This window comes from Mustelus asterias (genome assembly GCF_964213995.1).
Source record: "Mustelus asterias chromosome 26 unlocalized genomic scaffold, sMusAst1.hap1.1 SUPER_26_unloc_6, whole genome shotgun sequence".
In the NCBI taxonomy this organism is placed as follows: Eukaryota; Metazoa; Chordata; class Chondrichthyes; order Carcharhiniformes; family Triakidae; genus Mustelus; species Mustelus asterias.
In genome coordinates this window covers 1,103,363-1,120,696 of record NW_027590113.1, presented here as the reverse complement: position 1 = coordinate 1,120,696, position 17,334 = coordinate 1,103,363, and the positions used below count along the sequence as shown (strand labels likewise).

Genomic DNA, 17,334 nt, shown 5'->3' with positions numbered 1-17,334 from the left:
CAAGGCTGCATATAATTGCAGGAAGACATCTTTTTCCTCAACTCAAATCCTCTTAGCACATTGGCTTACATACCATTTGTTTTCTTAACTGCTCGCATCGTAGCTTTCAGTGCCTCATGAACAACGACATCAAAATATCTCGGAGTTGTCTTAATTTCTGTGTTTGCAACAAAATTAGATAACCTCACATTTTTCCATCTTGTAGTCCAGCTGGCAAACTTTTGTCCACTCTGAGCCTCTCCACATCCCCTTAAATCATCTCTGCATCCTCCTCACAATTCAGGTTTCCACAATATTTTCTATTATTCGATCAGTTGGAAATATTATATTTGATCCCCACATCCATATCATTGATATAGATTCTGAATAGCTGAGGCCCAAACAATGATCCCTGCCGTACTCCACGGGTTAGAGGCTGACAACCCAAAAAATAACCCATTGATTGCAACTCCTTGTTTTTGTCCGCTAACCAGTTCTCAAGCCATGCTGGTATATTCCACCCAATCCCATGTGCTCCAATTTTCTTGAGTAACCTCTTATGTGCGAATCATGCAATCAGAGAATCCCTCGTGTCGGAGGATCGTCATCTTACCAAGGTTCGCTCCCCATAACCTCACAAATTTATTCGCGCTAATCCACCTAACCGACACATCTTGGGACACTAAGAGCAATTTTACCATGGCCAATCCATCTACCATGCATATCTTTGGAGTGTGGGAGGAAACCGGAGCACCCAGAGGAAACACACACAGACACGGGGAGAATGTAGAAACTCCACACAGTCACCCAAGGCTGGAATTGAACCCGGGCCCCTGGCTGTGATGCAACAATGCTAACCACTGTGTCACCGTGCCAGCCTTTCATAAATCCATGTTGGCCCTGTCTAATCCTGCCATTAATTTCAAAGTGTTCTGTTATCTCTTCCTTTATTATGGATTATTATAGGATTTCCATACTGTCAATGTCTGATTAATAGACCTGGAGTTGCCCTGTTTCCCGCAACCCCACATATTTACGCCGCTAATCCACCTAACCTACAGGTCTTGGACACTAACGGGCAATTTAGCATGGCCAATCCCCCTAACCTGCACATTTTTTGGACTGTGGGAGGAAACAGACGCAGCCGGAGGAAACACACACAGACACGGGGCGAACGTGAAAACTCCACAGACAATCGCCCAAGGCTGGAATGAATCCGGGTCCCTGATGCTGTGCGGCAGCAGTGCCAACCTCGGTGCCACATCTTCACTTAATCTAATACAGTCCTTGAATTCGCAACCGTTGGAACATTCTGCTAATGTTTTTCAAATGAAAGGAATCTACTTTTGTTGGAAATGCCGCACATTTGCACATCCCAATGTCTAAAACAGCATGTTTTGTGTTTGGCACTGGAACGTGCTTCTCCAAGAAATTGCTTGAAGACATTCTGTGAACTAATCTTCTATTCAACTTTTGACAATCTGAGCGATTTATACAGTAAATGGAAGAAGCCACAGGAGCACTGACCTATAGAGGGATCTGTGTAAAATTCTACAGATCCCTGAAAGTGGCAAGACAGGTGGATGAGGTGGTCAAGAAGGCAGGCAGCATGCCTGTCTTCATCGACCGGGGCATCAAGTATAAAAGTTGGCAAGTTTCGTTACAGCTGTATGAAACATTAGTTGACCGCATTTGAATATTGCTTGCAGTTCTGTTCGCCACACAACCAGAAGGATGTGGATGGTTTGGAGGGGGTGCAAAGAACGTTTACCAGAATGTTGCCTGGTCAACGAGGGTTAAGTTATGAGGAGAGGTTGTATAAACACGGATTGTTTTCACTGCAAAAGGGAGGCTGAGGGGTGACCTGATGGAGGTATCCACAATTATGGAAACAATTTCACACAGAGGGTGGTGGTGCCTGGAAGGCACTGCCAATGGAGGTGGTGGAAGCAGGCACGTTACCAATGTCCAATATGCATCTTTATAGACACATGAACAGGAGACGAACAGAGGAATATAAACCCCAAATGAGCAGTAAGTACTATGTCTGAATAAGGATAAAGAGTTGCCGCAGGCTTGGTGGGCCGAAGGGCCTCTTACAGAGTTGTATGGTTCTGTGTTCTTCTTTGTATAAGATTAAAATCACCCATGATTATTGCAGTTTGTTTTTTCAAGACCCCATTATTTTTCCTGCATACATTGTCGGAGAATCTGAATATTGTTCGGGGCCTATAAATGATTCCCACAAGTGACTTTTTAACTTTGTTAATTCTTATCTCTACCCAAACCGATTCCGCATCTTGATCATTGGAACTAAGTTCACCTCTCGCTACTGTACTGACATCTGTTACTAACAGTGAGACTCCACCACCATGTCCTGTCCTCCATTTACTGTCATCCACTCACTCTCCCCCTTTCACTAATCAATGGATGCTGTGCCCGGGGAGAGCTGTGCACATCTGAGGAGGAGGAGAGAACCTCAGAGGGTGAACCATAACATTATTCCCCCACTCCCTCAACATAAGGATTTGTGGGACTGTCATCCCATTGCTCAGGGATCAGAGAGAGAAGCAACAGGAATCAGAGGAAAAGCAGTTTTCCTTATTCATAACTGACATCAATTGTAATGGGAAGTGTTTTTTATACAAATACCAGTGGTGAAATTATATTGTTGAATATTCATTTATTATAAACACAATCTCACACAGTCTGCTACTTACTCCAGTTTCTGTATTTTACATTCCGGATTCCTCAGAGCCACAGACAGCAGTTTCACTCCTGAATCTCCAAGTTTATTCAAACTCAGATCCAGATCTACCAGTGAGCGGTTTGTACTGAGAACAGAGGCCAGGTCCTCGGCACAAGAATCGGTGAGATCGTTACCAAACAGACTGGAGATCAAAGAGAGAAAAATAACAGGAAGCAGGGTAAATCCACAGTGCATTTAAGAATAAGTTTATAAACAATAATAATCTACAGCACGGGACATTCAAGAAATACAACTTCAGTTGAGACAGAAGGCAAAATTCTATTGATGCTGTAAATCTGAAATATGAATAAAACATGTTGGAGACTCTCATCAGGTCAAGCAATATCTGTGAAGAGAGAAACAGATTTAGTTTCAGTTCGATTAGCGAAACTTAGAACTTGGAAGTCGCAGTGAATTAAATAGTTTTAAGTGACGGGAGCTGGGGATGGGCGGGTGACAAGGAAAGAACAAAATGGAAGTGCCGGAGTGATTAAATGACAAAAAGGATGATGGTGAAAGAGAAAAGTACAGGATTCCCATGTCCTTACCCTGAGGGAGGGATATGGGATTGCCAGTGGCTCAGGAATGGATTTAGTGGTTTTGTTGAACATAATGTGAGGGAAACCTTTTTCACGATGTCAGTGGGACAGGTCTGGAATGTACAGTCTGGAAGTGTGGTAGAGGCAGGCTGATTCGAGGCATCACAGAGGGCAGTTGATGTTTCATTCGACTGAAACAATGTGCAAAGATACGAGGAGAAGGCAGTAGAATGAGACAAATTCCTAATCCTAGTTTGGTGAGCCGGTGCAGACACATTTCGCCTCGTGGTGCTCCGCAATAATTCTGTGAAGATAATGGTTGGAAATGTATCGAGATTTTAACTGGAAGCTGGTGATGTTGCAGTGTAAACAGGGTTAGGTAATTTAGCCAGTGTCCACAAAGGGCCATTGGTATCTCTCTCAGGTAGAATAACAGAATTGTTACAGAGCAGAAGGAGACCATTCGGCCCATGCTCTCTGCACTGACTCTCTGAATGAGCAATTTACTAAGTGTCATTCCCCCAAATTCTCCCCGTAACCTGTACATCCTTCCTTTTCAGATAATAATCCAATTTTCAACTGAACGTGTCTCCACCACATTCTCAGACAGTGAACTCCAGCCCTTAAGCACTCGCTGCAGGGGAAGTCCCGATTCAGGCAATGCTGGCACGGGCAGCACTTTGATAGGCAGCAGCTCTGGAGAGACAGAGAGGAAGACCTGGTTACTGAACACAGGGCTGGAATGGGAGGAGAAAGGTTAAACTCAATTCATGATGCACTTGGCAACACTTGGTACTCTTCCCCAAGGCTACGTGAGTTTGGAGCAAATTTCTGTTCTCTCAGGACTGGACAGTATCTGCCACATCAATCCAAGTATATCGGGATGGAGATTACTGGAGACCTGAGTAGGCGTGGGTTATATGGTTGCACGAGGCAAAAGGATGAATAACTTGCCAAGTTCTGACAAGGTGGTGAAGCGTCTTATAGCATATAATCTGAGGCATATGGGGTCGAATGAGAATGAAAATGAAATTGTAGAAAGGTCATCCCCACACAGGCACAGGCAATTCCCAGAAAGCAGCATCGACTGTCAGAGACATGACAGCCTCTCTCTGCAGGGTTCTGGTTAGTCAAATAACTCTTGGACTGTGAGAATGGGATGGTCACATGCAAGACGCATTCCCTGTGTAGACATGATGGTCAGTCAGGTTGTCACCAGCCGAGGCTTGTGTCTTTGATGGGAGAGTAACAATGGAACTTTATGTGCCTGTAGAGGAGAGCACGAAACATCAGGAAATTAATTAAAAACGGTGACAGCGTCCAGATCTTGTCATCCTTACACGTAAAAAAAGCAGCATTGCAGCTGGGTGAACAGCAGATAGTGTGGGAAATGGCTTATTGCGATATTGGCTGTGGAGCGGAGAGTGTTCGGTCCAATGGATGGGCACAGGAGACTCTGGCAAGCAACACAGAGCTTGTTTGCCCATCACTAGTCACATGGAACTGGCTGAAGGACGTGTTGGAATGTACATTTTGTTACAAGCTATGCCATGAAGACATATACTGAACATTGAAGGATATTGAATTCTATGAGCAGCCATAAACAAAATGAATGGTGGATCAGGCTCGAAGGGCCGAATGGCCGACTCCTGTTTCTAGTTTCTATTTTAATCATGTTTCTCTGCAGGTTATGTTGTCGGCACCGTGCTATCTGTAGCCGGTTTCCTTTATTGTTACTGAAGCAGTATAATTGACATCATGTTGATTTTAATCTGAACTAATGCAGTGTTCTGTTGTTTCAGTGTTTCCCCTGGGATGGCAGAGTAGAGCTTGATTGAGGATGATTGACAGGTTATGTCATGTGACTGAGGGACACCTATTTTTCACAGAACATTCTAGTTTCAATTCTGCTTTCAGAAGCTGCTTGAAGTTAAGACAAACAGCAGTGCTGTTTCCCTCTCTGAAGTTGGAGTGTTTGCTGTTTAAGTGTTGCTGTGTTGGAAGCTGACAGAAACTGGGGTTACCTCTCTGCGGTTGGACTGTTCGGAGGCGACATCCTTCTCTGAAAACAATTGTCTGTTAGCTCTCTGGAAGTGGTAAAAAGCTGGAAATCGGCAACACGTGAGCATACTTGTTTTTGTGCAAAGTAATGTTGGAGAAGGGTGTATGTCTGTGGGTATTGCTTTATATTGGAACAGCAGAGTTAGCTCACGGTTAAGAGTTATACTGTGTCATGTTTAAGTCTTGCAATTGGGAAAGGTTATGCGAAATCTTGTTGTTATATTCGAACTGCATTATTAAATAAACTGTGTTTGATAAAAGCATCCTAGTGGGTCACTTGATTCATACCTGGAGTGAAACACCTCATGCTCATCAATGCCAAAATCAAATGTAAAACCAAGAGTCCAGGCTAACTTCACAAAACACCTTGGAGTTTCTGGCCTGCATCTTAACAATTGCCTCCATTCACTCTTTACTCTTCCTCACAAATCACTGGAGAACATCAGTACCCCTGTAAGCATGTGAAAGGTCTTCATAGAGTCACCGTCACATTATTCCCCTACACCTAGGGCACAAAGATCAATGTGATTGGCATCGGGATCAGAGAGAGAAATAACAGGAATCAGTGAAAATTCAGGTTCTGATCCATAACTTCCAACCCCTGGGCCTTTATAGAGTTTTTCAGCACAGAAAGAGGCCCTTCGGCCCATCGTGTCTGTGTCAGCCATCAAGCACCAATCTATTCTAATCCATTTTCCAGCTCTTGCTCCATAGCCTTGTATGCTGTGGCATTTCAAGTGCTCGTCTAATTTCTTCTCAAACTCCACAGGCAGTCACACGAGGCCGGAATTGAACAAAGGTCCCTAACGTTGTGAGGCAGCAATGCTACCCACTGTGCCATCTTCAATTCCCCTCCGAAATTCCTGCCCATTGCCTTAAATATGCCTCTGGCGATTGACCCCTAAAACGAAGGAGGAAGGTTTCTTTTTATAAACCTATGTATGTCCCTCTTAATTGGATACAACTCCACGAGGTAGAGCCCCAGCCTTTCCTGTCTGACTAAAATAATAGGAGCATCGACATACAGAGGGATATGTGCGTACATGTCCACTGATCCCTGAAAGTGGCAATACAAGCGGATAACTTGGTCAACAAGGCATGCAGCATGCTTGCTTCATTGGCCAGGGCATCGAGTATAAAAGTTGGCAAGTTATGTTACAGCTGTATTAAACTTTAGTTGGGCCCAATATGGAATTTGCGTGCAGTGCTGATGGCCAAAAAACCAGAAGGATGTGGCTGCTTTGGAGAAGGTGCAAAGAAGGTTTATTGGGATGTTGCCTGGTCTGGTTAAGGTATGAAGAGAAGTTGAATAAACTCGGACTGTTTTCACTGGAAAGACGGAGGCTGAGGGGCGACCTAATAGAGGCAGATATATGGTTGATAGTTGGAGTCTTTTCCCCAGGGTGGAAAGATCAACTACAAGACGGGACAGTTTGAAGGCAAGAGGGGGAAAGTTTAGAGGAGACGTGCGGGGAAAGTTTTCACATCGAGAGTGGTGGGTGCCTCGAATGCGCAGCCAGTGAAGTTGACGGAAGCAGGAACGTTCCCAATGTTCAAGGTTTTTCTTGATAGAAACACGAACGGGAGACGAACAGAGGAATAGAAACTGCGTATGAGCAATAAGTACTGGGTCTGAATAAGAATGAGGAGTGGCCGCAGGATTGGTGGGCCGAAGGGCCTGTTACAGTGCTGCATGAACAAAGAACAGTACAGCACAGGAAACAGGCCCTTCGGCCCTCCAAGCCTGTGCCGCTCCTTGGTCCAACTAGACCAATCGTTTGTATCCCTCCATTCCCAGGCTGCTCATGTGACTATCCAGGTAAGTCTTAAACGATGTCAGCGTGCCTGCCTCCACCACCCTACTTGGCAGCGCATTCCAGCCCCGCACCACCCTCTGTGTAAAAAACGTCCCTCTGATGTCTGAGTTATACTTCGCCCCTCTCACCTTGAGCCCGTGACCCCTCGTGATCGTCACCTCCGACCTGGGAAAAAGCTTCCCACTGTTCACCCTATCTATACCCTTTAAAATCTTGTATACCTCTATTAGATCTCCCCTCATTCTCCGTCTTTCCAAGGAGAACAACCCCAGTCTACCCAATCTCTCCTCATAGCTAAGCCCCTCCATACCAGGCAACATCCTGGTAAACCTTCTCTGCACTCTCTCCAATGCCTCCACGTCCTTCTGATAGTGCAGCAACCAGAACTGGACGCAGTACTCCAAATGTGGCCTAACCAGCGTTCTATACAGCTGCATCATCAGACTCCAGCTTTTATACTGTAAAGAAGACTCTTTGGTCTTCTTTGTACATGAATGTTAAAATCACCTGTGATTATTGCAGTATGTTTTTACAAGACCCCATTAATTTTCCTGTGTACTGTGTCGGAGATTCTGAATATTGTTCGGGGCCTATAACTGATTCCCACAAGTGATCTTTTAAGTTTGTTCATTCTTATCTCGACCCAAACTGGTTCTGCATCTTGATCATTTGAACTAAGTTCACCTCTCGCTGCTGTACTGACATCTGTTACTAACAGTGAGACTCCACCACCATGTCCTGTCCTCCATTTACTGTCATCCACTCGCTCTCCCCCTTTTCACAAATCAATGGATGCTGTGTCCGGGGAGGGCTGTGCGCATCTGAGGAGGAAGAGAGGACCTCAGAGGGTGCACTGTAACATTATTCACCCACTCCCTCAACATAAGGATTTGTGGGACTGACATCCCATTGCTCAGGGATCAGAGAGAGAAGGAACAGGAGTCAGAGGAAAAGCACTTTTCATTATTCATAACTGATGCCAATCGTCATGGGCAATGTTTTTTATACAAATGCCGTGGTCAAATTATATTGTTGAATATTCAGTTATTATAAACACAATCTCACACAGTCTGCTACTTACTGCAGTTTCTGTATTTTACAGTCCGGATTCCTCAGAGCCACAGACAGCAGTTTCACTCCTGAACGTTTACTTTAGCGATGGAAAAGGATAGGTATATACCAAAGGGCAAGAGTGATAGCTGGGGCAAAGGAAATTATGATGCGATTAGGCGAGATTTAGATGGCATAGGTTGGGGAAGGAAACTGCAGGTGATGGGCACAATTGTAATGTGGAGCTTGTTCAAGGAACAGCTACGACGCGTCCTTGATAAATATGTACCTGTCAGGCAGGGGGGAAGCAGACGTGTGAGGGAACCGTGGTTTACGAAAGAGGTTGAATCTCTTGTGAAGAGGAAGAAGGAGACTTATGTTAAGATGAGACGTGAAGGTTCAGTTAGGGCGCTTGAGAGTTACAAGTTAGCCAGGAAGGACCTAAAGAAAGAGTTAAGAAGAGCCAGGAGGGGACATTAGAAGTATTTGGCAGGTAGGATCAAGGAAAACCCTAAAGCTTTCTATAGGTATGTCAGGAGTAAAGGAATGACTAGGGTAAGATTAGGGCCAGTCAAGGACAGGACTGGGAAGTTGTGCGTGGAGTCTGAAGAGATAGGAGAGGCACTAAATGAATATTTTCCGTCGGTATTCACACTGGAGAGGGACAGTGTTGTTGAGGGGAGTACTGAAATGCAGGCTGTTGGACTGGATGGGATTGATAAGGAGGTGGTGTTAGCAATGCTGGAAAGGGTAAAAATAGATAAGTCCCCTGGGTTGGATGGGATTTATCCTAGGATTCTCTGGGAGGCTGGAGAGCAGATTGCAGAGCCTTTGGCTTTGATCTTTGTGTCGTCATTGTCTACAGGAACAGTGCCAGAAGACTGGAGGATAGCAAATGTTGTCCCCTTGTTCAAGAAGGGGAGTAGGGACAACCCTGGTAATTATAGACCGGTGAGCCTTACTTCTGTTGTGGGCAAAGTATTGGAAAGGATTATACGAGATCGGATTTATAATCACCTGGAAAGGAATAATTTGATTAGGGATAGCCAGCACGGTTTTGTGAAGGGTATGTCGTGCCTCACAAACCTTATTGAGTTCTTTGAGAAGGTGACCGAAGAGGTGGATGAGGGTAAAGCGGTTGATGTGGTGTATGTGGATTTCAGCAAAGCGTTTGATAAGGTTCCCCATGGTAAGCTTTTACAGAAAATACGGACACATGGGATTGAGGGTAATTTAGTGGTTTGGATCAGGAATTGGCTAGCTGTAAGAAAACAAAGGGTGGTGGTTGATGGGACATATTCATCCTGGAGTTCAGTTACTCCTGATGTACCGCAAGGATCTGTTTTGGGGCCACTGCTGTTTGTCATTTTTATTAATGACTTGGATGAGGGCGTGGAAGGATGGATTAGTAAATTTGCGAATGACACTAAAGTCGGTGGAGTTGTAGACAGTGCGGAGGGAAGTGGCAGTTTACAGAGGGACATAGATAAGCTGCAGAGCTGGGCTGAGAGGTGGCAAATGGAGTTTACTGCGGAAAAGTGTGAGGTGATTCACTTTGGAAGGAGTAACAGGAATACAGAGTACTGGGCTAATGGTAAGATACTTGGTAGTGTGGATGAACAAAGGGATCTGGGTGTCCATGTGCATAGATCCCTGAAAGTTGGCACCAAGGTTGATAGGGTTGTTAAGAAGGCGTACGGTGTGTTAGCTTTTATTGATAGAGGGATTGAGTTTCGGAGCCAGGAGGTCATGCTGCAATGTACAAAACTCTGGTGCAGCCGCATTTGGAGTATTGCGTACAGTTCTGGTCGCCGTATTATAGGAAAGATGTGGAAGTGTTGGAAAGGGTGCAGAGGAGATTTACCAGGATGTTGCCTGGTATGGTGGGAAAATCGTATGAGGAAAGGCTGAGGGGCTTGAGGTTGTTTTCGTTAGAGAGAAGAAGGTTAAGAGGTGACTTAATAGAGGCATACAAGATGATGAGAGGATTAGATAGGGTGGATAGTGAGAGCCTTTTTCCTCGGATGGTGTTGGCTAGCACGAGGGGACATAGCTTTAAATTGAAGGGTGAGAGATATAGCACAATGTTAGAGGTAGGTTCTTTACTCAGAGTAGTAAGGGCGTGGAATGCCCTGCCTGCAGCAGTGGTGGACTCGTCAACGTTGAGAGCGTTCAAGTGGTTATTGGACAAACATATGGATGATATTGGAATAGTGTAGATTAGAGGGGCTTTAGATTGGTACCACTAGTCGGCGCAATATCGAGGGCCGAAGGGCCTGTACTGCGCTGTAATGTTCGATGTTCTATGAATCTCTCAGTCTATTGGTACCCAGATTCAGATCTATCAGTGAGCGATTTGTACTGAGAGCAGAGGCCAAGTCCTCGGCACCAGAATCGGTGAGAGCGTTACCATTCAGACTGGAGATCAGAGAGAGAGAAATAACAGGAATCGGGATGAATTCCCAGTGTTTTTAAGAATAAGATCATGAACAATAATAATGTACAGCGCGGGACATTCAAGAGACACAACTTCAGTTGATACAGAAGGCAAAATTCTACTGATGCTGTAAATCTGAAATATAAATAAAATATGTGGAAAATCTCATCAGGTCAGGCAATATCTGTGAAGAGAGAAACAGATTTAGTTTCAGTTCAATGAGCTAAAATTAAAACTTGGAAATAGCAGTGAATTAAATTGTTTTAAGTGACAGGGAGCTGGGGATGGGCGGGTGACAAGGAAAGAACAAAATGGAAGTGCCAGAGTGATTAAATGTCAAAAAGGATGATGGTGAAAGGGAAGAGCACAGGATTCCCATGTCCTTACCCTGAGTCACAGGGAGGGACATGGGATGGTCAATGGCTCAGGAATGGAGTGTGTGGTGGGGTTGAAGATGATGAGAGAGAAACCTTTTTCACACTGCCAGTGGTTCGGGTCTGGAATTCACAGCCGGGAAGTGTGGTGGAGGTCGGCTGCATCGAAGCAGTCAATGGGGAATTAGATGATTATTTGAATATAAACAATGGGCCAGGATACGAGAAAAACGCTGGGGAATGACACAAATTCCTAATGCTAATTTGGTGAGCTGGTGCAGACACGATGGGCCAAATGGCCTCATTGCGCTCCGTAAGAATTCTGTGAAGATATTGGTTGAAAATGTATCGATATTTCAACTGGAAGTTGGTGATGTTGCAGTGTGAACAGTATTAGTAGCCACAGCTCTCAACGAAACGTTAATATTTCTCTCCAATAGAGAGAGACAATTAGTTACATGTAGCTTCAGGGACACAACTTAATAAACGTGGGGCAATGGGAGGAGGTCGGACTCCATGAACCCCACAGCCAGTACGAGGACCAAACCCTCAATACTAGCATCATTCTACATCACACTCGAAACACAAATCCAAATGAACTAACCAACTCCACACTATTGCCACAAGCGGCACATTAATATCTGACAGGATAGGGAAATCCGTCCACTCAGGCAGCACAGGCAGAATCACTGAATTGTTACAGAGCAGGAGGAGGCCATTCGGCCCATTGTGTCTGCACTGACTCTCCGAATGAGCAACTCACTAAGTGTCATCCCCCCACCTTCCCCCCAAAACACTGTGCATTCCAGAGCTTAACCACTCGCTGCAGGGGAAGACCCCATTCAGGCAATGCTGGCACCAGATTAAAAGGCAGCCAGCAGCACTTTCAAAGGCTCTGTAGGGAGCAGTGAGGGAGCCCTGGTTAATGAACAAAGGGCTGAAATGGCAGAAGGCAGATTGAACCCAATTCGCTGACACTTCCCTGGAAATTCTCGAGGCTATTTCGGTTTGGAGGGAGGTTCTGTTCCCTCAGGACTGGAGGAGGAGACCTGTCACATCAACCCAAGCAAGGCTGGATAGAAACTGCCAAGGGCAGAGCAGGCAGCACGTGGCTGCAGTGAGGCAAAGGGATCAATAACCTGATATGTTCTGACAAGGTGAGCGTTAAACTTACAGGCTGATATGTGAATAAGGATGAAAGAGAAATTGTGGAAAGAACATCTCCACCCAGACACTGGCAATGTCCAGACAGCAGCATCAATCTTCAGGAACATGTCAGCCTCTCTGTGAAGGGTTCCAGTCGGTCAGAGATGACTGCTGCACTGCCGACACTGAGTGACCATCCTGGTGGTCCCATGATGGGCAGTCTAAATTAGCGTCAGGTTTGTTTGTGTCTTTGATGGGTGAGTAACAATGGAAATTTTTGTGCTTGTAGAAGAGGGCACTCAGCGTCAGAGAAGGAGCCAAGAGTGACAGTGTCTGGATTGTGTCATCCTTATGCCAATGGAAGATGCAGTGCTGGAGCTGGGAGACCTGGAGGCTGGGTGGGCAATCGCTGATGGTGAGATGGGTTGTGGATCCAGAGAGAGTGAGTGAGTGAATGGATGGGCACAGGAGAGACTCTGCTGCTGAGTCCCAAACCTGGTGCTTGTGTGTCCTCCATTGGACACATGGAGCTCTGGGTTAGGGACAGTCTGCAGGACATGTTGGAATGTGCATTACCCTCTAACATTCTTCACTCTCTCACAAATCAACAGTTGCTGCGAGAGGGAGCAAGTGTCCACCTCAGAAGAGGAGGAGGGGTCCTCAGAGGGTGCTCTGTCACATTATTCCCCATAACCTCCACCAGAGCAGATACTGCCTCACACAATTAGCAAAGGGGTTACAATCTGGCAGCACAGGACAGCACAGACAAAACCGAGCAGCTGATGGAGGCAGTAATAGCTGGGTTCTCTCACACTCTCGAGAGGACAGGTCATTGTCAGCTTCAGGAAGATGAAATGTGACTGGAGTCTTTAACAATGCAGCAGATACTGGAGCTGCAGCGTAAGGTATTTAAACATTCAGTGGAGTTTCCAAAGGCTGTGTGTATCCACACACAAAGGATGCAGGAGTCAATCCAGGCCAGCAGTGTTACCATGTCTCAGGTATGAGCACAAATAGCATCCTCCACAGAGAGATTGGTGACCTTCATGGAGAGTCACATCCAGCCTATCACCCACAGGAAATACACATGAACCTGCATGTTCTCACCATCTCCAAGAGCTCTATGGAACACGGGCTATGGAAGGGATGGGAAGATGTGCCTGGAATAACTGTCAGGACTTCCCAGCTGAGCAGGGAGGGTCCAGTTTGCCCTGAATGGATAGAGGAGCGGCTGCCTGCAGCATTTGGGAGCTCCTCTCCGGATGCCCCTGGTGTGGGCAGTGGGTCCTCTTCTGCTCCGACTGTGACACAAGCACCTTACGAAGCTATGATTACGGAGACAACTCCAGCATCTGTGCAGAGGACCCGCAGTTGGCCGGATCCTTCCAGGACTCAGGAAATCCGAGGACAAAGGCCACGGTCTTCGAAATTCTCAGAGGACAGAGGTAAAGCTGCTGCCTGCAGCTCAGCGGAAAGTCCGGGGATGGGGGTGGTTGTCAAGGTGGGGTTGCTTCCTTGGGTTTCACAGGGTTATACTTTGTTGTTACTGATCAGTTTGTTATCTATGTATTTTCAGTAAATTCAGAGATGGAGCAGCACTCAAAAAAATCCTTCACCATATTACTGGGTCTTTAACAGTTCACTGGGAATGTGAGATGGGAAATACAGCACTGAATCAGGTCAATACAATTCCAATACCTTTGTTTCATGTAGTGACGGCTCCAGGGAAATTATAAAACATTCACAGAAACAGCAACAGGGCTGGAGATGGTGGAAGATTTATTACACTGAATGGCTGTGTGAGTTAAGGTTCATGGAAAACATGTCTGTATTACTGAATCTCCATCCTCCCTGACACATATCCCATGTCCCTGGTCAGTGGTCCATGGGGTTCCTCAGCACGAAGCATCTGATCAACATTATATTGCATCACACTTTGTTGAAAGCTTCTCCACTCTAACTCCAGGTTGTTTAGCGCACAGCAAAACACCAGGACATTTGAGACCTTCGCTGAGTATATTGAATAGTTCCACCAGATCTTCCTTCAGAATTCCTCTGGCCTGCTCAGTGGTCACACAAATTCTCCTGTCGCAGCTGTTTTTTCTCTCTTCTGTGACTGAGTTTGGGTTCCACACAGGCACAATTACCCATCCCTACAGTGGGTAACGCTTGTCTTTATTAATTCTTTCATGGGATGATGGTATCACTGGCAATGCAAACACGTGCAGCCCATCCCCAATTGCCCTTGAGAAGGAGGTGGTGAGCCATCTTCTTAAATTCTGCAGAGCATCTGGTACATCTCGTGGTTCTTTATCAAAATTGGTTGGATTCTGGGGTAGTGCCGGCGGATTGGAAAACAGCTAATGTTACGCCGCTGTTTAAAAAAGGAAATAGACAAAAGGCAGGTAACTACAGGCCGGTTAGCTTAACGTCTGTAGTTGGGAAAATGCTGGAATCCATCATTAAAGAAGAAATAGCAGGCCATCTGGATAAGAATGGTTCGATTAAGCAGTCGCAGCATGGATTCATGAGGGGAAAGTCGTGCTTGATGAACTTGTTGGATTTTTATGAAGATGTGACTAGTGCGGTTGACAGAGGGGAACCGGTGGATGCGGTGTTTTTGGATTTCCAAAAGGCGTTTGATAAGGTGCCTCACAAAAGTTTGCTGAAGAAGATTGGGTCACACGGAGTTGGAGGTAGGGTGTTAGCATGGATTGGGGATTGGCTATCCGACAGGAAGCAGAGAGTCGGAATAAATGGGTGCTTTTTTGGTTGGCAGATGGTAATTAGTGGCGTGCCGCAGGGATCGGTACTGGGGCCTCAACTATTTACCATTTATATAGACGATCTGGAGGAGGGGACTGAGTGTAGGGTAACAAAGTTTGCAGACGACAAAAAGATGTGGAAAAGTGAATCGTGTGGAGGGCGTAGAAGGTCTGCAGAGAGATTAGCACAGGCTGAGTGAGTGGGTGAGGATCTGGCAGATGGAGCATAACGTTAACAAATGCGAGGTTATTCACTTTGGAAGAAATAAGAGCAAATTGGATTATTATCTAAATGGAAAGAAATTACAACATGCTGCTGTGCAGAGGGACCTGGGGGTCCTTGTGCATGTGACGCAAAAACCAAGTCTGCAGGTGCAACAGGTGATCAAGAAGGCAAATGGGATGTTGGCCTATATCGCAAGGGGGACAGAATATAAAAGCAGAGATGTCTTGCTGCATCTGTACAGGGCATTTGTGAGGCCGCAGCTGGAATACTGTGTGCAGTATTGGTCCCCTTATTTGCGGAAGGATATATTGGCCTTGGAGGGAGTGCAGAGAAGGTTCACCAGGTTGATACCAGAGATGAGAGGTGTTGATTATGAGGAGAGACTGAGCAGATTGGCTTTGTACTCGTTGGAATTTAGAAGGCTGAGGGGGGATATTATAGAGACCTATAAGATGAAGGGGCTGGATAGGGTAGAGGTGGAGAGATTCTTTCCACTTAGAAAGGAAGCTGGAACTAGAGGGCACAGCCTCAAAATAAAGGGGGGTCAGTTTAGGACAGAGTTGAGGAGGAACTTCTTCTCTCAGAGGGTGGTGAATCTCTGGAATTCTCTGCCCACTGAAGTGGTGGAGGCTACCTCGTTGAATATGTTAAAATCACGGATACATGGATTCCTGATCAGTAAGTGAATTAGGGGTTATAGGGATCAGGCGGGTAAGTGGAACTGATCCACTTCATATCAGCCATGATCTTATTGAATGGCGGGGCAGGCTCGAGGGGGAAATAGCCTACTCCTGCTCCAATTTCTTATGTTTTTCTGTTCTTAAAACCGTTAGGAAGGGACATCCGGGATTATGATCCCGCATCAGTGATGGAAAAGCAATATATTCCAAGTCAGAATGGTGTGTGGTTTGGAAAGGAATCTGAAGCTGGTTGGTGTCCCATCCTTCTGATATCCTTGCCCATCTCGGCGATGGATAATGCCTGTTTGGATGATGCTGTCTCAGAAACCTTGGTGAGCTGCTACATTCCACCTTGTATGTGGTAAAATACTGCCACTGTGCGTCAGTGGTAGAGACAGTCAATGCTTAGTTTGGTGAATGGCCAGCTGATCCAGTGGGCTCCTTTTCCATGGATGAGCTTCTTCAGTGTTTTTGAAGCTGCAGTCAATCCAGCAAGATGAGCGGATTCCATCACACTGCTGACTTGTGCCTTGGAGATGGTGGGAGAAATTTGGGAGACAGGAGGCGAGTTCCTCATCTCCGAATTCCCAGACTGTGATCTACCCTTGGAGCCATAGTGTTTACAGTTCAGTGTCTGTTCAATGGTCCCAGTGCGCCCCCACCACTCAGGATGTTGATGGTCGAGGATTCAGCGATGGTGCTGCCATTCAATGTAAAGGGAATTATGGTTCGGTTCCCGTCTGTTGGAGATGGTCCTTGCCTGGCATTTGCGTAGTGAAACATTACTTGCCATTTATCAGGTTAAGCCTGAACGTTCTTCAGACCTTAAGACGTTAGCTCTGATGAAGAGTCATCCAGATTCGAAACGTTAGCTGTTCTCTCTCCACAGAAGCTGTCAGACATGCTGAGCCTTTCCAGCATTTTCTGTTTTGTTCAGGTCTTGCTGTTTATGGACATGGACTGCTTCAGTCTCTGAGGAATTGTGAACAGTACTGAGCATTGTGCAATCATTAGTGAGCATCCTCACTTCTGACATTATAATGGAAGGAAGGTCATTGATAAAGCAATTGAAGGTGGTTGGGCTTTGGACATCACCCTCAGGAACTCCTGCAGTGATGTTCATGAGGCACTGGAAGGATGACACTTTTCTGATGATCAAGAACAGACTAATGGAGCAGCAATTCATCAGATTGGATTTGCCCTGTTTTTGTCCACATTGTCCGGTAGATCCTGTGTTGTAGCTGTCCTGGAACAGCTTGGCTAGGGGAATGGTTAGTAATGGAGCTCAATTCTTCAGTACCATTGCAGAGGTACTGCCAGGCTGACAGAGTTTGCAGTACGCAGTGCCTTCAGTCATTTCTTTACCTCACATGCAGTGAATCAAATTGTCATCTGTAATGCTGGGGACCTCAGGAGGAGGCCGAGATTAATCATTCTACTCAGCACTTCTGGCTGAAGGTGGCACTGATGCGCTGGGTTCCCTCGTCAGTAATGATGGAATTCTTGTGGCA

At 45.8% G+C, this 17,334-nt stretch overlaps 1 protein-coding gene across 1 annotated transcript in view; it reads right to left on the bottom strand.

Moving 5' to 3' along the window:
- Positions 1–17,334, bottom strand: part of LOC144482165 (NACHT, LRR and PYD domains-containing protein 3-like) — an 89,436-nt gene that overhangs the window by 30,240 nt on the left and 41,862 nt on the right. Inside the window, exon 8 of the mRNA XM_078201377.1 lies at positions 2,700–2,870. Within this exon, the coding sequence (XP_078057503.1) occupies positions 2,700–2,870 (171 nt within the window). The remainder of the gene's footprint in view (positions 1–2,699; positions 2,871–17,334) is intronic.